Source organism: Tenebrio molitor, chromosome 4 (genome assembly GCF_963966145.1).
Source record: "Tenebrio molitor chromosome 4, icTenMoli1.1, whole genome shotgun sequence".
NCBI lineage: Eukaryota > Metazoa > Arthropoda > Insecta > Coleoptera > Tenebrionidae > Tenebrio > Tenebrio molitor.
The window spans coordinates 17148146-17173680 of NC_091049.1; the positions used below are offsets into that span (position 1 = coordinate 17148146).

At 35.1% G+C, this 25535-nt stretch overlaps 1 protein-coding gene across 11 annotated transcripts in view; it reads left to right on the top strand.

Moving 5' to 3' along the window:
• The window catches only part of Rbp (RIM-binding protein), a 48261-nt gene that overhangs the window by 17255 nt on the left and 5471 nt on the right, over nt 1-25535 (top strand). For 3 of the 11 annotated variants that reach the window (XM_069045198.1, XM_069045206.1, XM_069045208.1), the window contains 11 exons: nt 3024-3701; nt 4223-4460; nt 14492-14823; nt 17952-18166; nt 18253-18673; nt 18917-19275; nt 19332-19419; nt 19625-19828; nt 20253-20683; nt 20849-21116; nt 24431-24516. In XM_069045198.1, coding sequence (XP_068901299.1) covers nt 3024-3701; nt 4223-4460; nt 14492-14823; nt 17952-18166; nt 18253-18673; nt 18917-19275; nt 19332-19419; nt 19625-19828; nt 20253-20683; nt 20849-21116; nt 24431-24516 — 3320 coding nt within the window. The remainder of the gene's footprint in view (nt 1-3023; nt 3702-4222; nt 4461-14491; nt 14824-17951; nt 18167-18252; nt 18674-18916; nt 19276-19331; nt 19420-19624; nt 19829-20252; nt 20684-20848; nt 21117-24430; nt 24517-25535) is intronic. The other 8 variants (XM_069045199.1, XM_069045201.1, XM_069045202.1 and 5 more) reach the window with 8 other exon arrangements.

Consider the following 25535-nt stretch of genomic DNA (forward strand, 5'->3'; position numbering starts at 1 on the left):
AAGTATACACAATTTTAAGGGATGTTTGTATCGTGTCAAACGGATTAACTTACATTTAAGTGAGATAGAAATATTGGCGCAACCGTTGTGCGAGACACTGCTCCCACTCGACCCGACACTGTTTACCCCCACCACTTTCGTCACACAAAAAGGTTGCCGATCAGAATTTCAAAACCCTCCCATAAAAAGTTTCACTTCAAAAAGAAAGAAAAATTATGATTAAGTACTGAAAATACGTAATTTTTTAAAGAAATTTGTTGGTGGACATTAATTTTATTCATTTAGAGCAATATGAATTGCATAAACCACTACCAAAGAACCCGAATGCGAGAAAGTGAGATTAGGAAGTTATTTGTTGACGTTTCATGTGTACAGTTGTAGTAAAATTTACAATGAAATACCAACCAAGGGTCTAACGAAAAATTTCAATTAACGCCAAAAAATGTTGTAAAAGCTGCAGTTTCTACGAACATGTTTACATTAATTGTATTAATATCATAAATTATCTAACCTTTCATGGCACTGATATGCTTAATCAATCGAAGAAAATGTGTGCTTCCCTCTCCAAACTGTATCACTTTAGAACGTCATTAATCTTCAAATATTTTTCGTATGTACGAGTATATTGTATCGTACCATTGTGCGTTAACCGTGTATTAATTTCCCAAAATAGCAGTTACGAGTATCTTCTTTGAGAAAAGAGAAGCAATCTTCTTCCCTACTCTTCGAGATTGTCTTACACTGATTATACAGGTGGGCCATCGTATACGCGTACGCGAGAAATCGCGACTTCTAATTAAATAAAATTGTCGAAATTTTTCACACTTACCTGGTTATTGGTGAGGTACATTTCTAATTTTTTGATAATTTTTCACTTACAAACAAACCAAAAAAAAAAAATTAATGTAAATTTCAACCAGAAATTTAAATTCTGATTTTTATACTGACCAACCCAGATTCACTTCCTATAATTATTTACGAAATCAGCGGAAAAAAACACCACTTAGATTTTGAATTAAACGCAGTTTTACATTTCAACTTTCAAAATAATTTTTATTTATGACCTGCTACTTGTGCTGTCGTAAATTTAGGTGACAATGGAAACTGTCATTTTTATGGCAAAGCTGTAAGTAAGAGCGTCACTTCTAGTAGTCATTTTAATAAACGTGTGGGTTGAGAGTGTTGAAAATCACCTCAAAGGTGTGTTTTACCTCGCCGTTTGAATGTTTTATGTTTTTAACCCAAGTTTTGCCCGAATTTGTCGAGGAAATTCCTCTAGCAATTCGACGAAAAATGTGGTGCATCGCCTCATTATTACGTTCAAAACGCCGCTCAGGAAATTCATGAATTCTGAATCGAGTTCGACTTTTTTGGGCAAGTCGTACTAGAGCTTGCGTTGCAAACGATGGCAAGCATTTCGAGCAACTTCTACGATGTTTCATTTCATGCTTTTACTCATAATTACAGTATTTTTACTTTGTTGGTTTAAGCCTTTGTTGTCTTCTGAATCAGTTGCAGGCACTATTTTATCATTACTTTACAAATTTTATCCAAGATTCATGAGGAAACTCAAAAAAACGTAAACGATAAAAGTCAAACATAACCTCGAGTGACATAAAAACTTGATTTTTTAGGTTGGTGGTACGTCAAAAGTGCCCGCCAAATTTAAAATTTTTCAGAGTTTCCCAAACAAAGTGATTCCTTTGATTTTTTTGTAAACCATCAACATTTGTATAAGGCAAGTTGGGTTATTTTGCCTTCTTTTAACACGTACTATCTCAGGTTAAAATATCTGCACAACTTTCAAAGTCAGACTGTATTGAGTTTACGGAGAACTTCCAAGAGCACAGCACGGTTATCTTTTCGATTAAATTACAAATATACATATTCAAATTTGATCTCTTGTTATCATGTTTTAATCTGTTTTAGATCTTCCTGTATTGTACTTTAAGAGTAAATTTATACCATTTGCCATCTTGTTGCTTTTGAGCATTTGTTAAATCAAGGGGTAACTCCCACAACAAAGTTTTCTCAGTCAAGTGACAGCGCAAGATGATGTTAGAAGCAATCACTCCAATGTTCAGAATATTTCTTGTGATCCCAAAGGTCACCTTCAGTAGATCTAGGGTTCTGCAAACATTGATTATTTTTTCTTCAGTAAAAACATAAACTGGTCTTCTTTCACATAGATTATCACCGATCAAACACCTCATTGTATTAGATGTAAACAGTGTATTCAGAAGCGCTTCTTTACCAAAAGCAAAACGAATTATTTTATTAATTGATCTAAGGCTATACGAGTATTGCGCATCTTTTAAGCATTGTCGGGTTACTGCACTTGGGAACATTTCTAGCGAGTGCAGAAGAAGACTTCTTGTTTAGCGCAGATTTTGTACTTAGAATATTCTAATTTAATTAATGTTTAATCTTTTAATTAAGTAGTTTCGTTGTGGTACACTTGAGGTGTTGTTCCTTTTGTCAACAAAGTTTAATGTGTCTTACTCTTGACACTTTAGCGACGCTCTTATTCTACTAAATATTCAGTATGCGCTTTTGGCTCGACCTCGATCTCTGATCGTCCTCACATCGAGGAGCTTACTTTCTTGTGCAATTTTTAGCTTTTATCTTTATCTTTTTTCTTAATGTACTTACTTTAGAATAAAACCCATGATATCGCAATAAAAAAATCAGCAAACTCTTTTGTTATATTCATAGAACCAAAAAACCTAAAACAGAAAGTATATAATTTACAGTTGAATCCAGGGGATAATTTTTAAAAATGTGTTAACGTTTAGTTAGTAGGTATTACATTTAGAAAATGTTTAAAATTTTACATATTGATCCTTCTACAAATATGGAAGTTTTAAAACTGCAACTGTCATATTAAGAAAAACAGCGATGGAATACATTACACCATTGCTGTAATGAATTTCTATTGTACATTTTTTGTGTGGGTTAGTCTGCGTTGGTACCTCTCTAGGAACACCTCGTGCCTCGCCTTTACCCAGTTTCGTTTGTTGCAGGAGGCGGTTTGGCGACTAGCGCCAGCAGTCACGCCTTGGGCGAGTGTAGTCCTCCAATATCCCCTATCACTATGTCTCACACCACCCCCAGCATATACCCGACCTCAACTTCTCTGGGTCACAACTCATACCAAACCGGTACCACCAACATTTCCCCGTTCATGTCCTCCAATCCCGTCACTTACAATCCCACTTCTCAGTACAATAGCCTCAGTCATCACACCTACACCAATAAAAATATGATGGGCAATGCTATGACCCATCACGGCATCGGTTCCACTCTAGGACAGAGCTCGGTGCTTGGCGGTACTCTAGCTCATCAGAATCTGACCTCGTCGATGGGTGGAAATGTAATGGGCACCTCACTAGTGTCGACGGGACTGGGCAGTTCGATAGTACCACCGAGTTATACCACAACTGCAATCTCCAATGCCACCTTCACTAATCCTCTGGTTTCTAATAATCCTTCCGCCTTGCAACCGACTTCCTACAACAATCCAACGTTTACCAATTCCGTTACAAATACTTTGAATCAGTTTAGTTTGGGTTACAATCCTGTTACCACAACGTATAGTAATAATGTTACGTTTTCGAATCCGCTGAGCTCGCAGTTCAATAGTTTGGCGCTGACTGGACCGATGTCTATCAAACTGAAGCCACTGGACGAAGTCGATTTGGGTAAGTTATTAACTAACTCAGTTAAATTTATCTCGTTATACTGTCTTTACAAAAACAGAGATTTTTGAAATATGAGAATTTTTGTAAAAGCTTTGCCCGAAAGGCAAAACCCATCTGGGAAAGGTTTAAATAATAGAAATCTCTTTCTGTAAACTGCGTCTAGACATCTGTCGTTTAAATATTCAGAAGCAAAGCATCAGCCAAGATACTCTCGTAATCTACTTATTGATTCGGCCTCGTACGAGATATCTCCAGGTCGTCGTTTTTCCTCCTCCTCCTCCTCGAAGACGATAAAGTTCTTTGGCGGAAGCATGAACGCGTTATCAACCTCCCACGTATCGTCTTTTCTAAAGAAATTTAAAATCCATCGATCGTTGTATATCACCTTTTCGAACTTCGTCATCGCGTGTTAAGTAAGCGATAGCACGTCAATTGCAGCCACGCGTCACTTCCATTGCACAATTAGCATCTAAACTGGCAACGATCCACGTTAAATCATCATGCAAATGCCCTTCTTGCAGGAACAAGACGTGTCGCCACCCCCGTCACCCCTCATCCGCCGACGTGGGGCATGGGGGCGACGACACTGAGCGGCATCACAGACACGAGACCGAGGATGTTGACTGACGGTATCGATTCAGATTGGAGCGGCTTACACGGAACAGAGAGGAACTACCTCAATGGACATAACCAAGGAGATGGACAAGTTGACATGTTGGATATTCCGGGGAAGGGGAGATGTTCGGTGTACATTGCCAGGTATGTGGATTTGCAATTATTGGATACTTGAAGAGTTTATTTTTAGATTCGGATGGTAGGTGTAGCGTGTGGGTGATAAACGGAGGTGGCAGGGTTGCGATTTTTTTCATTAATGAAAAAAATTAGATCAATATTTAATTTTACTTTACCGAAAAATAAAAAATGACGGAACTATCAATTGCTAATTAATACATAAATGAGAACTTTTATAAGAAGTAGGTAGTCAACCCAGAGAGCCAAACTACTAAAAAAAAAAAAAAGAAAATAATTAAGGAACGGAAGATGAGGGGCACATTTTCTTTGATTGATAAACTGATGTATAAAGTAAATTACATATTTATTTTTGATATGACAAATTTTTACTTACCTACTAAATCTTAAATAAATTGATTTAAAAAAATTATGTAGAAATTGTAAACCTAGTTCGTTTGACAGTAGGTCATACTCATAACTCATAATAACCGTAAGATCCAATGTTACACTGGAATGACTCAAGTCAAGATTACATAGCCAAAGCGCTTTAATCTTTCTCTTTCTACTAGGGGTCCATAACGTTTTTTAACAAAAAAAATCAAAACATGTAAAATGAATCATTTTATGTTCTTCATAGGTATCCGTGTTGTTTTTTATTAACAATCACTAAATCATTGAATGATAATTATACAGTATTCTGTTTCTAGATCGTATTTTATGTCAGTCATGTTCAGATAAATCTGGGACAATTTTATTTTTCGAGGGTAATGTGGGCTGCACATTGAACAATATTTCCATGGATTTTTTTGCTACCAGAACAATTAGCAGATTTCATTTATTTGTCAAAGTTGACAAGTGCAATTTTACTGCAAAATGCCTAATGATAATAAAAAAAATATTTTTTTTTTAAATAAAATGTTAATTAATTAACTGCCTGAAGTCACATAAAAAAATGTTGTCCCAGATTTATATGAACAAGTGAAATTGAGAGCTACGTTACAATAGTTATCCCAGATTTATTTGAACATGGCTGTACTTTGATCTGATCCAGATGGAAACAAGAAATAATACAAAATTTACTTAACCATTTCCAACTACCTAAACTATTATTATTATTGTTTTTGTCTATACCAAATAGACAATAAATTTAAAATAATAAACAAAACAGACCCGAAGTAATCCACTCTGTGAGATGTTACTACAGTTACTACAGGTCTTCTTTACGCTTTTCCACCCTATAAAAGGTGTGGCAAATTAAAAATTACAATGAGTAATCAAGGATGTTCATTTGCATTGCTTAATCGACAAACTTGTAAAAAAAATCTTATAACAGATTTTTTTCTATCAAGCTGAAAATTTCACACCCTGTTGCCTGGAGTATAGAGCCGATTTAAACTCTCTCTTAAGTTAAACAGTTTTACGGCTGAAGAGAATTTTTGACAAAAAAGCAATTGCAGTAACGAAAGAATAGTTTACAATGCATGTCTATAAAAGAGCAAAGATGCATTAACAATATTAGCATTATCTGCCAAATACAGATATCTTAAGTTGAAGTTACGGTACAAAATAAAATTATTTGTTTTATCCTATAATGTTACTATGCTAATAACTCTTTAGCGACGAGTTGCGTAAAGATGTATTTAACAGCACTAGTGTTGTAAAGAAAATTTTAACATAACGATACTTTATTAGTATTTAATCACATACATAAGACGTTATAACACATAAGACATCTTCGGTACGTATTCTGAACTGTTACGCTTCATAAAAGACTTGACTACTGAATAAGAAGAGATGTCTACATTTTCGTACGTTAGCAACATGGTCTCCACCATAGATATTTCTGTCGAAACTGAAGACGCGTCATACTTCTTGGACTAAATAGAAAACCATGATCAATGCAGTCTGTGTAACACTCACTTCAAGACTCACCAATTCAGAAACGTATGCTAACATTACATCCTCATCAATTTTCTCAGCTCCATTAATTTGCCGCCAATTTCTAAAAATTTCCATCTCTTTGTGATATCTCTCTCCGGACTTCTCCGGTATTAGTTTCTTTCTTCCAGCATCTGCCTTTTGCTTTAATATTACAATCATTTCACTAGCACAAGGTACAAATGTGGATTTGACACGACTTTTTTTTCTCAAACAAAAATGTAAACGAGTCATTTGGATACCAGCATAGCTACGCTAGATTTATGTTTCTCTGTTATGAACAGTGTCTTTTCCTTTTTTTTTTTTTGAAGAGATTTAATCATTTATAGGAGAAAATAAAACGTGTTACGATACACGTAACGTTATCAGCTTTCTACATTAAGTACTCGAGAATTTAAAAAAAAACTCGGTCCTGCGTCCCTCGTTTTTTCAAAAAATTCTCTCGTAAAGTAAAATGCCTAATAACGTTACTTATATCGTAAATTACTATAACATGATTATTATGTTGAACCTCTAGATAATTGTCTTTATAATAATGTCTGGAAGACGGAACAGGCTTTGTCTGGAGATAGAGAGTTGTGTTTTTGTTCTGGAGTGTAATGGTGGATGCATCTTTCGTCAGTACTTACAAGTGGAATGGATTTTTACTGAATCGTTTCAAACTCTCCTGTTAAATCCGATTTTTGCAAATAATGTTTTATAATTTTTTTTTAATTAGCATTTTTTTCCAATATACAGGGTGACTGACGAAAAACATTTGATGCTGTATCTTGCTTATTTTTTATCCGATTTGAATAAGTGACACATCAAATGAAATAATTTTGAAAACACTTCAATACCAACTAAGAAAATAAAAAAAAAATATTGCGTCCAGCTTTTGACAGATGAACATCAGCTTCTTTTTTTCAAATAGCACTGTACATTTTTTTAAATTCAGTATTGTAGAGATTTGTCTTCTGAATATAAGAATGCAAAGAACTTTAAAGAAAAGTCAAGAAATTAAAGAGTAAATGTACAAAATTTAAAAATCAAGTGACCAAAATAAACAAGAGAGAAGTTTGTTCTAAATGCTCGAAATGACTAAGTAAGCTCTGAATATTCATTTGTCAAAACAGTTTGATGATAATAATAATAATAATGTTGCTGTGGAAGAAAATTTCCAAAGACGATTTAGTGTTAACGTGTGGTGTGGCATTTTTGGAGATAGAATGGACTAGTGGGTCCCTTTTTTATTGATATCAGTATCAATCAAACAAAATATCATATTATTTATTATCAAACGAAATAAGCAACTTTCTAGATGAGATACCATTAGCAGTGTTGAATAGAGTCGTGTTTCATCAGGCCGGCGCCATACCACATAATGCACACATGAATTTTGTATTTTTAAATAATTTAAATTATGTTGGTGAAAGATGAATGGGTGCTCATAGAGCTATTCGATGGCCCGTTAGATCCCCAGATTTGAATCCATTGGATTTCTTTATATTCGTTGGAAACTTTCGTGACAATGTTTATTTGACCCCACCAGGTACCCAAAAAGAGTTAAAAAAAAGGATCATGCGAGTATGTCAGGAAAAACCCCGAAATTTTTTACTGAATGCAAAGGTGAGCATTTCTAGAAGGTATCGACAGTGTCTGCAACAGCATTGAGGAAATTTTGAGTAACTAGAATAGATTTTGTATTGTTTACAAATTTGATTACTTGATTTTTGATTTTCATTTTTTTTCAATTAAAATACATTTTTTGTTTTTTCTTTTAATGTACGAATATTCAGAAGAAGATTCTTTATAAGAACGAATAAAAAAATATATAGAGTGTAATTTGAAAAAAAAAAGTTGGCTTTCGTCTGTCAAAAAAAATATCGAATGGGATAATAATGAAGTGTTTTTAGAACTATTTCATTTGATGTGTGGTTTATTCAAATCGCATAAAAAATAAGTAAGATACAGCGTCAAAGGTTTTTCGTCAGTCACCCTGTATAAAATTTTTTGAGTAATCAAAATTAAAAACCATGGAATGGGCAGGGTTTAAGGATACATCCTGTGGTGTTCATAAAATTTTCAATCCAGCATTGCTTCAATTTATTATCCTGTCTAGGTCGACTTCTGACTGTTTCATTGATAAAACATGTAAGAAATTATCGATCAGGTAACTACAGCCTCGAAGGTCGACGTTAAGAAGAAATTGCACCCTTAATACCACAGTAGCGTTTCAGTAGCGAAAGTACGTCAACTTTCACTTAAAATTTAATCAACTATTTTATAAGCTTTTTAAAACATTAAAAAGTTAATTTAATGATAGGCGGAGATAAGGAATCCACATTAAAAAAATATTGGCTGGTTCTGATTATAAGATGTAGTAAAAATTTAATATAATTAGCAAGGTTGGTAGAACTGACTAATTTGTATAATAGGTTGTCTCGTTGAAAATTGGGGGGCGGGAGGGAAAGTAACTCGTGACGTAAAATCAACCCAGAAATTTTGAGTGTTCCAATAGAAACCAAGGTTTATAAGCTCCGTGGAGTTTATTGGGTGGCTTTTTGGGCTTTATTCTAGCGAGGGAACACCTAAAGCATGATCTATCTACAGACTCTGTCGTAAAATTTTAGTACATTGTGACGTCACGAGTAACTTTTGCGGGGGGAAAAAATTCAAACTATTGCTTTAAATGGCAACGAGGCAACCTACTATACAAATTAGTCAGTTCTACCAACCTTGATAATTAGGTATTAATTTATTTTATTACTATCAGATTCAAAGTATCTAAACTTGGTACAGGTTGCAAAGACATACTTGTCATTTGCAACAGCATTTTTTTCATATTTCTGAACCAAATAAAGGCACAAAGGGACCAGAAAATTATAGTTTGGGTTGAATATTTTCCATATAAGTACAGTTTTAAAGTAATTTCAAATGATTAATGCCATAAAAGCGCTGTTGCAAATGACAAGTGTGTCTTTGCAACCTGTACCGAGTTTAGACGTTTCATGATAAAAAAATGCAAGTTATCAAAAATAACAGAAAATATTGACAAATTACGTAAAATAGAATAAACTTAAAGGAGACAAAGAAAATAAGATGTTGAAAGATATGAGACGGGATATATAACCTCAATGATTATTATTCATTTAGTTATCAACGGATATCACGAGGATTCACGAAGAAATTGTAATACAAACATACCTAAAATTATAGTATAGCACAGCAAAATAAATGAAATAAGACAAACAAATAATTAACAATAAAAAAACACGTGAGAATGGGAAAAAGACAAAATATTAATAAGAGTTAAAATTTGGTTAGAGAAGTGCCCAAGGTCCGCAAAGGCACTTTCTTAACAAGGTTTGAATACTATTCCCTACCGGCACCACTTCGTTGAAAAAAGTCAAAAGAAGATGGTTATATTCCTGATTAAAACGAAAATTTTGAGAATTGAATAGTAGGCTGGGTTATTTGTTTAATTAACTTGTCATCGCATTTGAAGATTTGACGTTTGTTCGAAAATTTGATATAAACAGAGTAAAGTAATCTACCTACCTAGCTTATCTGTTTATTTTCCAGATTATATGATTGATCTACCAACTTACTTTATTGAATTGGCTTTCATTTATCAATAACTTATTTCACTTTTGACATGTTTGACCTTAGCGAGAAAGTTAAATTTTCTCACCTCTAATGAGGTATCCACAGCCTACATTTCTAACCGGTAGGGAAAAAATATATTTTTTATCATACCTGAATCATAATCCCTGTTTTTGACACTAAAATGCGTACGAAAAAGGGCCCTTAAAACACTAAAGCTTTAACTGGCGACGTTAAAAGCACTCCGCTATGCGTCGTGCTCTTAAACTCGTCGCGCGTGCTTTAAATACTTCCTTATAAACTTGTATCATAATATACTATTATATGTACTGATGGTGGGTTTGTATAACTTGATTACGATCCGAATTGTTGTTTCAAAATATATTCATCCATACTTGCCACTTCCTCATTACAGAATCTACGAAGTGGACTGAAGAAACAACAATTGCTGTGTTACTGTTTTTATAATGTAATAATTGTAGTTAGATTCACGAAAAGATCATTGGAAGAACTGCCATTCCATGTTTTGGTTAAACTAATCCATCACTAAATGTGTTGATCCTAGAATGTATCTATGTGATAGGAAAAAGTTTACCGAATTGATCTGCTTAAAGCAAGATTTTCTAAGAAGAAATGAACCATCACATTTTAAGCGCAAAAATACCATCGTATATTACGCCATATCAAGATGTCATGCATTATAAAATACATTCAGTAACTTTTTTATTTTTAATTTTTCTTCGAAAATTTAATCTTGTTAGTTTCTTTAATGCTTTGTTTAAAGAAGCTCACTTTACGATGTTGAAATTTCGCAGCAGACAGTGCATTAAAATTAAAATTATGGCTGTTGCAGAAGATTAATTGTCATCTGCTTTTTTTTACAATTAGAGAACAAACTCGTATTTATTTTTGATTAAATGATTCTAATAATGCAGTACAGAAATCTGGTTACTATTAAAGTTTTGTGTACATACACAGTATTATGGGTTAAATATGTATTAACTATCAACACTATTATGTTATTTTTACACTCAGTGTAAATAGGCCATTAAACTAACTACTCAATACTTTATCATGATAGCGAACGTCCTCTAATAGCTTTATGGAATAAAGGAAAGGGTGTTAATTTTCATTTGGTTCTGATAATAATTAGAGAAAAAAAAACAATTTTCAAAGGCATTATTTCAACCATGTGCAGTTTTGTTGAAAATAATATTTTTATTATAAACCATTATCTGAAATCGATAACAATACAAAAAACACTAAATAAAAAATAAATGATATTATACAGCGTGTTCCAAAACTATTGCCAAAAATGTTACACAGCAATTTCCCAGGTCAATATTAACGCGAAATCATAATCAAACGTTTTTTTATGCGTCTATATGGTTTTACAGAGGTTTAAATTACTAAAAAAGTGGCGACATTGCACTGTTCTGATTATGATAATAATAAGCATCAGTAATCATAGCAACCATTCTATTATAGTGGACAGTCATAGTAGGTAACGATCTATATATGACAAATTGTAAGGTAAATCAATGTTGCCAAATGTAAATTTAAAAAAAAATAAACGAAACAAGCGTTTAGAAAGCCCGGTAAAAGAAGGAAACCACTTTTTTTTATAATGGAACATGTCAGTTATGTCCATATGCCCATCTTAAAATAATTTAAATACACATAAACACACGATCTCTTTGTGTGATCTTTTGCAACTCTTTATCTTCTGGACCTGGAGACATACAAAATAGTTATTTATGATGTAAGTGTTAAAAGTGGGGTTGGTCAACTCGCTGCGCTCGTTTCCCAATCTACCCCACTTACAAAATAAAATCACTTTTAACACGTCCATCATACATCTATTTTTTATACAACTGGCTTGCATTGCATTAAAAAACGCAGTCGTATTTTTGATGTTTATTTTAATTTCTGCGACAAAAATCAGGTAGCTAGTCTTATATTGACATTTGTTTATTAGAAACGTCAAAAAAGTTTTCATTACGTTTTGTAAAACACTTGCAATTCCACATTATTGCATTCGTAAACATGGAATGCAAAGAAAACGGCGTTAACGATGCCGATATCGACGACAGATTTCCCGCAGATATTGAAAAAGCGGCAAATAGAGCCACTTTAACATTTATAAATAAATAAAAAAATAACTAGTGTTAAAAGTTTTTATACTAGTGTTAAAATAGTATATTAAAGAACGAGTTTTATAAGGGTTGATTTGGCGCACGAGTCTCAAGTGTAGAAAACGACCCGTAGGGGAGTTTTGTATGGGACGAGTGCGCCAAGGCCCTTATAAAACGAGTTTTTTATGTTATTTTTTAGAATTTGCACCCTTGTTTTAATTTTTAAATAATAAATAAAATTCTAGGGAATTTTGTATTAATTGGTAATTCAAGGTAACGGATGCAACTACATCTGCAACATATGTTAATAAGTAGAGTTTGAACATTTAATATTGGAGGTTTTTTGGTGTAAATAACAATAATACACTGAAATATTGATAAAAATTTTCTTCGAGATCTATTAAACTACGAGTGCTTTAAGAGATAGCCATATACGACTCCAAATTGAATACAATAATAGACCTATTAGAGACGCAGATTCTAAAAATACTTTTAACACGGTAAGTTATAAAGAGCAGTTTTTAATCAAATTAGCTTCCACTAAAAACGTCACTTTTAATGTCAGTTGTATAATAGTATATTATGATACAAGTTTATAAGGAAGCCTTTAAAGCACGCGCGACGAGTTTAACGAGTTTAACGTCGCAAGTGCTTTAAAGGCCCTTATAAACGGGTATCATACGCTATTTTTTATTATACCTGCACTACAATCTGAAAATTATAACAAAAAAAGTAAATTGAATTACCTTTTCCGAGGTAATCTGTGTCATTAATCGTTGATATAGAAATGGTCAATTGTTGTTGTTTCGTTGCTATCATAAATCATGTATCAATGTCTATTTATCATTGTTCAAAATGTAGGTGAATTTGTTGTTACCTAAGCAACCCTTAAAGCTTTAGTGTTTTAAAGGCCCTTTTTCGTACGCATTTTAGTGTCAAAAACAAGGATTATGATTCAGGTATAATAAAAAAACTATTTTTTTATAATTTATTATTCAGTATAGTATATTTTATCATGTTTTGTAAAGTTTTAGCGGCAGTTTTGAAACACCTGTAAATTGATCGCACATAAAATACGATGAAAAAAATCGTATCAATACAGTTGTCTCTGAATGTAGCAGCAATATGGAGTGCGTCAATGTTTGCATGGGTGGCCGTTAAGGAATTTCAGTATTATCTGTAATCCGTAAGTTGCAAACTTCGACCTGGATGTTTGTGCGAAAATGAGCATATTGAAAGATAAATGATAATTATTATTTACTATATCATATAATATTTATATTATATGTATATAAATAATTCAAAGGAATTATTATAACTTGATTGAAATATTCCTAATGAGAAATATATCCGGGCTCGATGCTATACTATGCTATTTTAACCAAAGAAATAAAAAATGTAATTAGCGTGCAAAATATTTAAATAATAATTTTGTTTAATTGGGAATTTAATTGGGAATTCTGAATAAACCTAATGGAGCATTACGTAGAAATTTGATAACAGCTATTAGACCCGTCTACCCACTAGTTACCGCTGATTAAAGTCTATTTATAACGGAAAACAACAAGCAAATGGAACAGGCGGTAACAAAACGTATTCACCCTCACTATTAGATACAAAGCACAAAATGCCGAACGAAGCAACTCGGTGCACATTTTTATAGTTCGCTTACCAAATGAAAATCCGATAATTGATTTCTCATTTGAACACTCTACTACCAATAACCATACATAAGTAGGTTTTCTATTAAACCTTTATATACAACAGAGGATACCGACGAGGGCGGCCGACCATACAAATTGAAAATTTATCACGGAAAATATACAAAGTGAAGCTGTTCGTCCTCAATAAAACGTCGAAATGGGAACAGGATAAAATTGGTTTTTTCGTATTTTATTAATTGACGATCGACTTTTTACAATGAACTGCGAAGTTTTCACTTTGTTCCAGTAAATTTTCCCTTAATATAAGTATGTTAATGTCCTTTTAATTATTTGAAAGGATTCAAATTCAGGCCCCAACCCTAACAAATGCGAACTAGTAACAACACAAAAGTTGAGACAAATTTAAACAATTTTATCTTCTAACATTTTTGTCATGATGTAAGTATTTCAACATTCTCGAGACAACATTTTGAACCGCTTTTTGTGCCACCGAAAAAAAATTGTACTACTTTTAATCTGGAAAATAAACGAAACAAATACCATTGCTATAACTGAACAGCACAAAATGTTTTTCACTTGATATCTTTGGAAATTATTTCACAACTATGTAGTAGATTATATCCTTAAGAGTAGAAGTGAGTCTTTTTGTGCTAAGAATAGAGATTAAAGACCTTCTAAATTTTTCACATTTTAAAATTTTCTTATTAAATTGGTACAAAATGTTATGCTGTTCAAGTTTTTTTTGCAGGTTTTCATACGAGCCCGAACCGGACGCAGAAGAAGAACTCAACATTCAAGCTGGCGACTATTTGCTGGTTTGGGGCGAACCCGTAGGACCCGGAGGCTACTTAGACGCTGAGCTCCTCGACGGTCGCCGGGGCCTCGTCCCTTCGCACTTTGTGCAGCGCCTGATCGGAGATGACCTCCTCGAGTTTCATCAAGCTGTTCTCAGCACTCTCAGGGAGGAGGAGATCAACCAGGAAAATTTTGCGGCAGACGTGCAGAGACTCAACGAAATGGCGGAGATGTCCGAAACTCACGACGATGACGGACCAGAAGGTGAGCAAGGTAGGCTTTTGCATGAGTATTTAGGATGCATAGTGTTTTAGGATGTAGGCGATAGCTGATTAGCCCATAGAGTCAAAGGTAAATTTAGTCAGCTCGAAGTTAAATGCAATATAGGTTTTAGAAAGTAAATTGATTAGAAACTAGAAATTAGAAATTAGAGTGACTTAGGAAATTATAGAAGAATTAGAGATATTGCCTTGATTTAGAAAACAAGTGATTGCATTTAATTCGTATTGAATCGAAGTACACATTTCTGAATATTATTGAGTGCATTAGAGTAGAAATTTAGTGCACCATGTTATTTTTTATGCAGGCATCTAAACGAAAATGAGTCTCTTTAATCAACTTGGGCAACATTTATCTTTTAGAAGATGCATAAACACGTCAAGGGGATAACAAAGGTGAACGCATTTTGGCGTATTTGCGTTTGAATTAACTTTCCACCTCTCACGCTTAAATCACACATTCGATTTTTTTCAAACAGGAACATATACAGAGTGATCAACAAGACAACAAATCACGAGTGCTACCTCATCTTTTGTTTTCTCGAAACGTCTGTCTTAGCTTATCGTACACATATGTATACTTGCAAGTCACAGTCGTTTTATTGGTTGCCTACCTCTCGAAAAATCTATTATTAATTAATCAATCACTTTGTGGGGCCTATTCTGTAACTGCTCCGCTAAATTTTAAAGGGCGTTAAATTAAGTTGTCATTGCAATGACCAATCAGGGTTCGAAATGTTAAATTTTAAAACATCCCGTATTTTTACTTTTGTTTATGATTTGAGACAATTCAGTAAAGAAACAAAAACATTAATAGTTACATTTTTACATACAGTGTGTCCAAAAAGTCTGGAAACACCACAATAAAATAGAAACGAATGATTTTAGAGAAAAACGCAAAAACAGGTGAACTAGCGTGTTCAATAAGCTTTCTGTTGATGGTATCTGTTTGCTGTTTTTGATGACCTTGAAAGAGTTATGATGCCATCAGAGGTTTTTTAAATGGCAACATTTTTACTCCGTTTTTAATAGATCTTTTAATTGTCTACCCGCCGGTCAAAAATTTTTTCAATTTACATAAGAAATTTCCTGAAAAACCAATTTTTTTTTTAATAACAATAACTTTTTCAAGGTCATTGAAAAGACCAAACAGACACTATCAGAAGAAAGATTTTTTAAAACATAATTGACCTGTCTAGATTTTTTTCAAAAATTATGCGTTACGTTTTCATTTGGATATTTCCAGACATTTTGGACACACTGTATAATTCACATGGTATTCTTATTTGTAAAAATCGACAATGTGGTTCTGGAGGTGAGGTTGTGGAAATTAAATCAAACACAAATACGCCAACATACTACGTCCTCCTTTGTTATTTTGTATTTCGAAAGTTATTTAAGATGGGTCGTTTTCTTTGGGATACTATATCGTCAATTGTTCTGCAAGTACTGTCGCGAGCAATAAATTTTGGTCGTCAATGTCATTTCAAAATTTGGTTAGATTGTCACAAATTTAAAAAATTTCCCTGCCAGATTATGCCCACGTCAACAAAGTTTCAAAAAATTGAGAGAAAAATGACAATTAATGTCATACAACATGATGATAGGTTATGATGTTTACGACTGTTTTACAATGGAGCATTTTCGATTGCGTCAAAGAATGACCTTGACGACCAAAATTTATTGCTCGCGACTGTACGTAGAATAGAAAATTAAACTTTAGATTAAAAGAGTGATTTTGGTAAATATCGATTATCTGATGCTTCAAAATTAGATTTTATATAATATTTTATAGAAATAACGTACGTTCAGGTGGAAATAATTAATGTTGTGTGACATCTTTATTCTTCTTTAAACTTTATGAATTGATAGATGTACGCGTAGAATACAAGACTGTGCAAAAATTTCATATAATTTTCTGGAACTACTTACTTTAAAAGTGAAATAATGTATTGCGTAATAAGTGCACAAAAGTGTCAATTTCCCACGAGCATAAAGAAGTTGTGGCACGAGACAAAGTCGACTGCCGGAATCACGAGTGAGACATCCAGATCACATATGTAGGTCTTTCCTCACGACCTACAAACTGACTTTTCTACAATCTCTTGTAAAAAATTTAAATTAACTTGTCATGAGATGCGCATGCACAGTGTTGAACATTTTTGCACTACCCTAGTAATCGAATAAAAAGTAGTCATTTTTGCTAATTATAAATTATAATCAGTAAAATAAAAACAGGTTCATGTTGAACAAAATTGAAAGATTATATTTTTTTAAATTCTAATTTGTTTCTGCATTGATTAGTAATAATTATTTAGATGTATTTTCACGTTGGGGTTGAAAGAGCAAAGTAGGAGAAATCATAACAACATTACCAACATTATTAAGTCATTGTTAAACAATGCATGTGTGATTATACAGGATCATTATAAATGATTGTCCCATGGCAGTAGGTGTTGGTGACGTAGTTGAATGTGCCGTAAGCCTCATAACATGAGTGAGACGAGTATCGCCGATAGGTGGCGATACTGGTGGTAGTGAAAATCTGTTTACTAGTTTGTCTAACGTTGCGAGGCACATCAGCACATCAAAAATTTGTGTGCGTTTTCAACACCAACTGCGATGGGACAATACTAATTTATAATGACCCTGTATTATCGATTTAAAAAAAAACATCTAACGTATTGCTTTCAATTTTTTTTTCATTTATTTAGAAATTTTTGAGCAGTCTTGACCTTGTGATATTTAAGTGCACTGCAACTCTTAGATAATTTGCATAAACAGCTTAGCTTGGACTAATTAATTTCATTTTAGCATTAATTTAATTAATTAGCTGCTAGAAGCACTTTCCCTGGTTTACACCATTTTCAAAAGTCCTCCCCTACGATTTCCTTTCTTATTCCTCATATCCTCATACAGAAGTCAGCATATTCTTCAAGCCAATTTTTTTCGATGTTCTTTCTTCTCTTTGTCTTTCTCTCTTTTTCTCTCAGTGTTATTTCATTCTTCCTCTTCTTCTTTATCGTCTTCCTGAAAATTTTTTGTCACGAGCTGGCTAATTACCTCAGGACTGGGTAAACCTGCACAATTTAGCTTTTAGAACTGACACAAAATGATCTACAGCTGACCTATTCTTCTCGGTGTTAGTTCCGGCTCCAAGACAGCTCACGTTGGAGAGGCAACTTAACAAGAGCGTACTGATCAGCTGGACTACTCCGGATGTGGGACCCGGAAATCACATTGAGAGCTACCATGTCTACGTAGACGGTGTGCTCAAGACTACCATTAAGGCTACGGAGAGGACCAGGGCTCTGGTTGAAGGCGTTGAGAGCAATAGGGTAAAGCACATTTTATTTGCATATTATTTCACATCTTCCTTAAACTCCTTTGGTCATTGTTCCACTAAGAAAGCATTTAATTACAGCCTCACAGAATCAGCGTTCGATCAGTCACAGCTAATCGACGGACCTCCCGTGATGCCGCTTGTACCATGATCATAGGCAGGGACACCCATCAACTAGGACCTAGTGCCGTCAGAGCCTCTAACATAACGTCAACATCGGCGGTGATTAGTTGGTTGCCGGCAAATTCCAATCACCAGCACGTAGTCTGCGTCAACAATGTCGAGGTCAGAACTGTCAAACCGGGGGTATACCGACACACCATCACAGGGTTGGCGCCCAACACGCAGTACAGAGTGACGGTGAGGGCGAAACATCATAGGTCGGCTCAAAATGTGGCCAATTTGGCCGAAGATTTGCCAATGCCGGCGGCGGCGCATACGGACTTCAGGACTTTGCCCAAGGGGTTGCCGGATCCACCAAGTGATATTCTAGTGGAGCCAGGTGAGTCGACAAGATACTTTCGACGAAGTCTCAAATATGTCCTTCGTGCTACGTTTATTTAATTTTATCTAATCCCGTGGGATAAATGACACTTATCCCACTCAAAATGAGTGGGATAAGAACTTCATTACCGCACTCAGTGGGATAAGTGAGCTTCATTACACATCCAAGTATGTCGTCTGGGAGTTTATAAAAACAGAATGCATCTTTTTCTTATTATTAATAAATTAATTGATTTTGCAGGACCTCAAGATGGTACACTGTTAGTTACATGGCACCCTATTCTAACACCCCACCACCCTGGTTCAACAATAACAGGTTACGCTGTCTATGCGGATGGTAAGAAAGTAACCGACGTGGACAGTCCGACAGGAGACCACGCTCTTATAGACATCAGTAAATTACTAGGACTCAATCCGAAACACGTGACAGTGAGGACCAAAGCTCGAGACAGTCAATCAGCTGACTCGCTACCGACACCAATACCTATCAGCGTGTTGCGAGGAGGAGTTAAGGCCAGACAGCAGCCTCATTCGGCTGTGATGCCGGCTCACATTCGACAGCAGATGCCTAGACAACAGCAGCAACAGCAAGGGCAGCAGGTTTGTGACCAGGACTCTTTCGTAAACACTTATGTGTACTGGTTTAATTGTGACAGATCATCGAACCTGACGAGAACCTAAGCGACAAGGAAATATTCCCTAGTTCCAATCCACATCGGCAGCAGTCGGGTATTCCATCAATTGGTAAAAAGTTTGACTTTAATCACAATCAAACAAAATTATTCTTAATTAGTTAGAGTAGTGAGAAGGATAGGACTAATATAAATATTGGCATGGCATAGGTAGTTTAGAAGCTTCATTATAGACGTTAGGCCATTGGCTTAGGTAGAATTGGTGTCAAATCCAGAAAAACTAATGATTTGCTTAGACGCTTATTTCTAAAAAATAGCACAACGCTCCATTGCAGAAATTACGAAAGAAACGTACGAAGCTAATTTATCAGAAGACGAATTGTTGGATAGGAGAAATCAGAGACAGTACCATCAGCAAAGACAATATAGGCAAGGGCAACAACAGAGAGAACAAAACCAACAACAACAGCAGCAGCCACCACAGCAACAACAGCCACAACAACAACAATATTACCAACAAGGTAAAAAAAGGGAGAGACAAAAACAATACATTCAGACACTTAAACAGAGACACACAAAAGAAAAAAAAAGGTTGATTGAAAGCCGAGGTAGGTGAAGTAAGCACATTGTTTTAAGATATGAGGTAGGTTCCGAAGTAGGTCGTATTGTATTAAAAGTTGAGGTGTTCTCGGCATGTTATTAGCTCTGTGGTACACACTAGAGCATGATTTTCTTTACTCTGGTATATGACAGTAATAGGTATAGGACTACTATAGCGATCTTATATACATTACATGATTTGCCACACTTCATAGTTTAAGCGGAGGTACAGTGCGATTTAAAGAAGGCGATTAATTTTCTAGATGAAAAGCTACACAAAAAATCTCTTCTGAATCACACTGTACGTACTGCATAGATAAATCAAGCCAAACTTTCTCCTTTTAGGTCAATCGAACCAAAGAAGCGCCATGCAGAACATGCGCGGACAACAGATGCAAGGAGCGAGAGCCGGCCCCAACAACCCTCAAAACAACCCGAACAACCCACCCAACCCACAAAAGCGGGCGAGATGGTTTGTTGCCCTGTTCGATTACGACCCCTCAACTATGTCTCCTAATCCGGACGCTTGCGACGAGGAGCTACCCTTTTCAGAGGGGGATACTATCAAAGTGTGGGGCGACAAGGATGCCGACGGATTTTACTGGGGCGAGTGTCGAGGCCGACGGGGTTACGTGCCTCACAACATGGTGATGGAGGTGGAGGGCAATCAGAACAGAGACAGGTGGGGCGACATTTACGCCAACATGCCAGTGAAGAGGATGGTGGCGTTGTACGATTACGATCCTCAGGAGTTAAGTCCCAATGTGGATGCCGAGGTGAGAAACTAGTAAAAGATATACCTAGAATAAAAAGATGTACTTCAAGAGTTTAGAAAAACTTGTTTTGATTTCAAGCCTGGCTACAAAATTTAAATGTTGCAAAATCCTTCATTGTCAGTTGTGAACTAAAAGCTCTACCAAAACCTTTCCAAACAACTGCAGGTGGAACTGAGCTTCGCCACTGGCCAAATAATCAACGTTTACGGCGAAATGGACGACGATGGATTTTACATGGGCGAGATCGACGGAGTCCGCGGCTTAGTTCCATCGAATTTCCTGACGGAGGCACCCGAACAGTACAGCGCGGGGCAGACGTCCCAGACCGGGGGCGGCTCGATGGGAAGGGGTCAGCGTGGTAGAGGAATAGGACCAGGTGCTCGCGGGCCACCGCCTCCCCCTCGGGAGAATCAAATGAGGCAAAGAAACAAAGGTACATTGCAGTATTTTTGAAAATGAGCTGGAGGGGGCGTTCTCAAATTTTTTTCTGGACTGACTCTCAAGACGTGAGTTTGGGAACGCCTCCTGAACATACTTGGCCAATTAGAATTGATCTACCTGAGTATTTCTGAGTATTCGTTGGTTGGCTTTATAAGAATCAACTTGGCTGGTTATATATAATGAAAGACGATTATACGTTACCTTGACGACAATATCATCACACACTTGCTCTGTCACATTTTTTTCTAGGACTGCTTGATTAGAGGGGCAAGTATATTGTAGATCACAATTTGCTAACTCGCTAATTGCTAGGCTTGTTACGTACTAACTGCCTCAAATACTTCGTCCCTCTAATATTTAGTACAAGTCGACAATTTACCAATCGAGACAAGAACAAATCAACACAAACCAAGTGAACACTTGCCTACTGATCAGAAGACCGAATGCCGCAGGCATGAGGTCCTCTTCTTGTATTTTTAATATATTTTTACATCTCCTTGAAAATGTCTTTTTTCGGTGTACCGCAAGCGTGTGATGTAAAAACAAAGTTTATTTCTTCGTTTTTGCTATTTTTAACGCAATCAAAAATGACATGATCGTAAGAAATAAACTAAAAGCTTTAACTGTTTCTCAATGTCCGGTTTGCACTAATCGAAAATGTATGCCAATCGCTAGCTCTATCTCTTTCTCTCTCAGCTGGTTTTTGACACAATAAGACTCGTCGCCACACGAAAACTGCATGAGGGTTTTATTTTTTCTTTATTATTATTTTATTTGCGTATCTTTCGAACAAAGTCAGATGGAAGTTTAAAGGTATCTGTGAAGAGATGTCTGTGACGAAAGACATCGAAGACGAAGGGCAGCTCATGTTTGATAAATTGGGTAAGAAGGAAATACACACCGTTATTTACATACGAAAATAGAAGAGAAAATATACATAAAAACGGCGGCAAAAAACATAGTTTAATTCGAAAACTGTTAAGAACAATGAGTCAGCTGATGAAGACTATTATTTTTAACATACAAGAATATCTACTAACCAAGAAGAAACCAACTAACACTGTAACTAACACTACAAAAAAAGTTTCTAATGCAATATAAAAGTATAGGAATTTTTTTTTAAATACCAAGAACATACTGCAGAATTCAGAAGAAAACAGAGGACAGAAAAATATGCTTAGAAGCACATAATTTCATTTAAATGCATTTGCAATTGGGAAAACTCCAAAAATTAAATAAGTTGGTCTGGTTCAGTATTCATCAAACCACATGCAAAATCCGTGTATAAGAAAAATTGGATGGATTTTCGTGACTCCTCATTTCAATAATTTTTTTCTCCAAACTTTTCAAGTCGTCTGGAATGTATTGCTGAAGAATGCAGAATTACGGGGCAGTAAATTGTCTCCAATCATCAAAATAAACTGGATCACACCGAAAATTTATTTTTGTGTAATTTTGAATGGAGTTGCTTTTTTCAAAGTAGATGATCATTTTGTTCCACTCCAAATCTCCTTGAATACTTGCTATTTTAGTATCATGCTTTTAGTATGACGGATAGATAATGCTCTCGCAGACAAAATCTGACGTATTTTAGGGTTGTAGCATTACAGAAAGGATACATCAGTGGGCAATGGCTCTATTTCCTGTAGTCGAGTAGTGGCAGTTGCCTCCAAAGCATATCCGTCTCTTCCGTTCTCTTCCTCAAAAGAGAAAGTAGATTTGGTTTCTTAATTAACTCAGCATAACGGGTGTTGTGGACACCACAGCAAAATGCTAAGAAGAAAATTATCTCCCATGGTCGAGTTGGTCCCATAAGGTGTTCTTTTTGATGAGTGCATTTCCGCAAACTTGTATCCTCATATGCGGCTTTACAAGAATCGGTGTGCAGGTGTTTTCCACAATATGGCAATAGTTAAGAACTGTTTAAATTTTGTACTGTACGTCAATCTACAAAATTTTTGGTCTTGAAATTACTCTCATCATCTTTGTTGACGAAATGTTGAGAAGTCGTGGGATAACTCTTCTTTGTGGCAGAGCTGTACGCCTGGTGACGGTTTCGATGAAAAAGACATTATAGCATCCGTTTGATGGCAATTTCAACATCTTCTAGGAAACGCTAGCTCAGCCAAATCGCAACACCTGGATGAAAAAAATAACTTTTGATTTTTATGATTATATGTTTGAAGACGATGTCCATAAAGCAACATTTCCTTCGATTTGTCGTTTTGTTTCTTTCTTCTTGTTGTCTCGTCAGTTCCTTTCTTCTTGTTCTACACCCTGATCTCATACGCTTAGTACCGACCACATTTGCATTGATGTCTTTGTCAGTTTTTCCTGTTTTTGGTTCTACTTGCAAGTATTCAAATGCGATTTCCATCGATCGGAGTTACTAAGGTATCTTTTTATTCGATATGAAATTTTTTTCTTTGAATCAACCACAAGACTAGCATTAACGATAATGACGGGTGAGGCAAAATTAGAAAATGCTGTCCCTCTGTTTGCAGAAGCGGAGGTGCTGCTTACAGTTTAGTTTGCAAGGGCAGAAACTCATCTTTGTTTACAAAGGATTTGTTGCTTATTTTCTTGGTAGTTTCTTCTTTCTTATATTCATCGATCTCATCTTCGAAGTCGGTTTTTCTTCTTTAGGAAAAAGAACTAGTGAGAAACGGCGTGAAGGAGGTTCTTACTAGACCGAATATATTGGCGATTACCTACTTGTTTTTATATTTTCTTTCTAAATGAAAGGACTTCTGATTTATCAGACAATATAGATGATCCTATCTGGAGTGATGAATAGATTAATAAAAAAATAAAAAAAAAAGATAAAAGAATAAGAATGCATAATAAAAGAATGTACATTAGGTAAGGAGTGGAAACGCTAACGAAGGGAGGATAATTTTGGAAACGAAAAATTGGCAGCACAAATTTCAGATAGGAACTAGAGGAGAGAGATAGAGATAATTCTGAACCATAGAAAATTTGAGATTTAAATTGACCCGACCCAAGAAATTTGAGAAAACGAAGATATCCTGTCTAGCTTTTCGTAAGAGCATCGATATTTTTTTTTCGAGGGCAGGTAAGCAATGAGACCGAAGCATAGGGATACCATGTGCTATCATTTTTACCGCACCCACCTTTTCATCAACGAAAAGTACATAGAGTAGCTGTTTTCTTTTCCTCGCTCTCGTGCACAGATACCATCCAAATCAGCATCATGCTTTGTCCAAAGAAATTTGATGATAAAAAGACGAGTCTTTTTGTGTTGTAAGGCAGCGTCTGACTGTACTGTGTGTTGTCTGTTGCTAGATGCCTGCCCTGTGTTACCCTCTCAGTTAGACAATGCTATCAACACTGCGACACCGAATACACAAGTCTTCACCGAGCACAATCAGGTATTTACGCCAATACTCGCTCTCTCTATCTCTCTCTATTATATTAATATAAAATGATAGAAGATTACGATAGGGCTATATCTCTCTGTTTCATAATATACCATGTGTATGTTGCTGTGTGTTGTGGTTCTTTTCTTTTAAAATATTTTCTGTTCATTTACGATCAGTGTTACATAGTGGCAAAACGCGCTGCATGATTACAAAATTGACATATATATATATACACGGTGTTGGGATAAATGTTGCAGTGTGAGAAGTAGTTTCTTAAGCTTTTTATGTTTGGTCCATATAGGTAAACCACGATACGGTTCGAAATGTGTGCATGATGTACAAATATTTTTATGGGTTAGATCTAGAATACATTTTCATAGCGAGGTAGTCAATACATAACACTAGAAAATGTATAAACAGTAGGCAGCACAAGACAAGAACTAACAGAAACATGACTACAAATTGCCCTAAAGTAAGACAATAACTTCACCTGACATAAATCTGAGGTTAATTCTTACAGCGCTGCTTTGAATTAAATCTGGGTCGGCTTGCACATTTTACAAAGAATTATTATTGAAGGTAATATAATACATTTTCTCCATTTTGTGCTCGTTCGTTATTAAGAGTCTCTCCTTTGGAAAGTTGAAAAGCATTCCACATACATGATTCATGACTGAAATTATTAAACCAATTTAATATTAGAGAATCTCCTTTAAAAAATGGTTACAATTTATATCATTATTCTTGTGTAAGATTCTTGGAGGAGATAAAACGAAATTAAAAATGAAGCTTGTTATTTGTGTTCAGTAATAAAATTCAATAACGGTGCGACAAATAACATGCTACATTTATTCATAAAATATTTTGTATTTTCAAAATAGTTATGAGAGGGCAAAACAAATAAAATTAATTAGTATTGGTGAAAAGAAAACAATTATTTTATTATTCAAAGGATTCAAATTTGTTCTTCTTTATTTAAAAAAAGGATATTAACATTATTTAACGAAAAGGTTATTTTGCTTCAATCA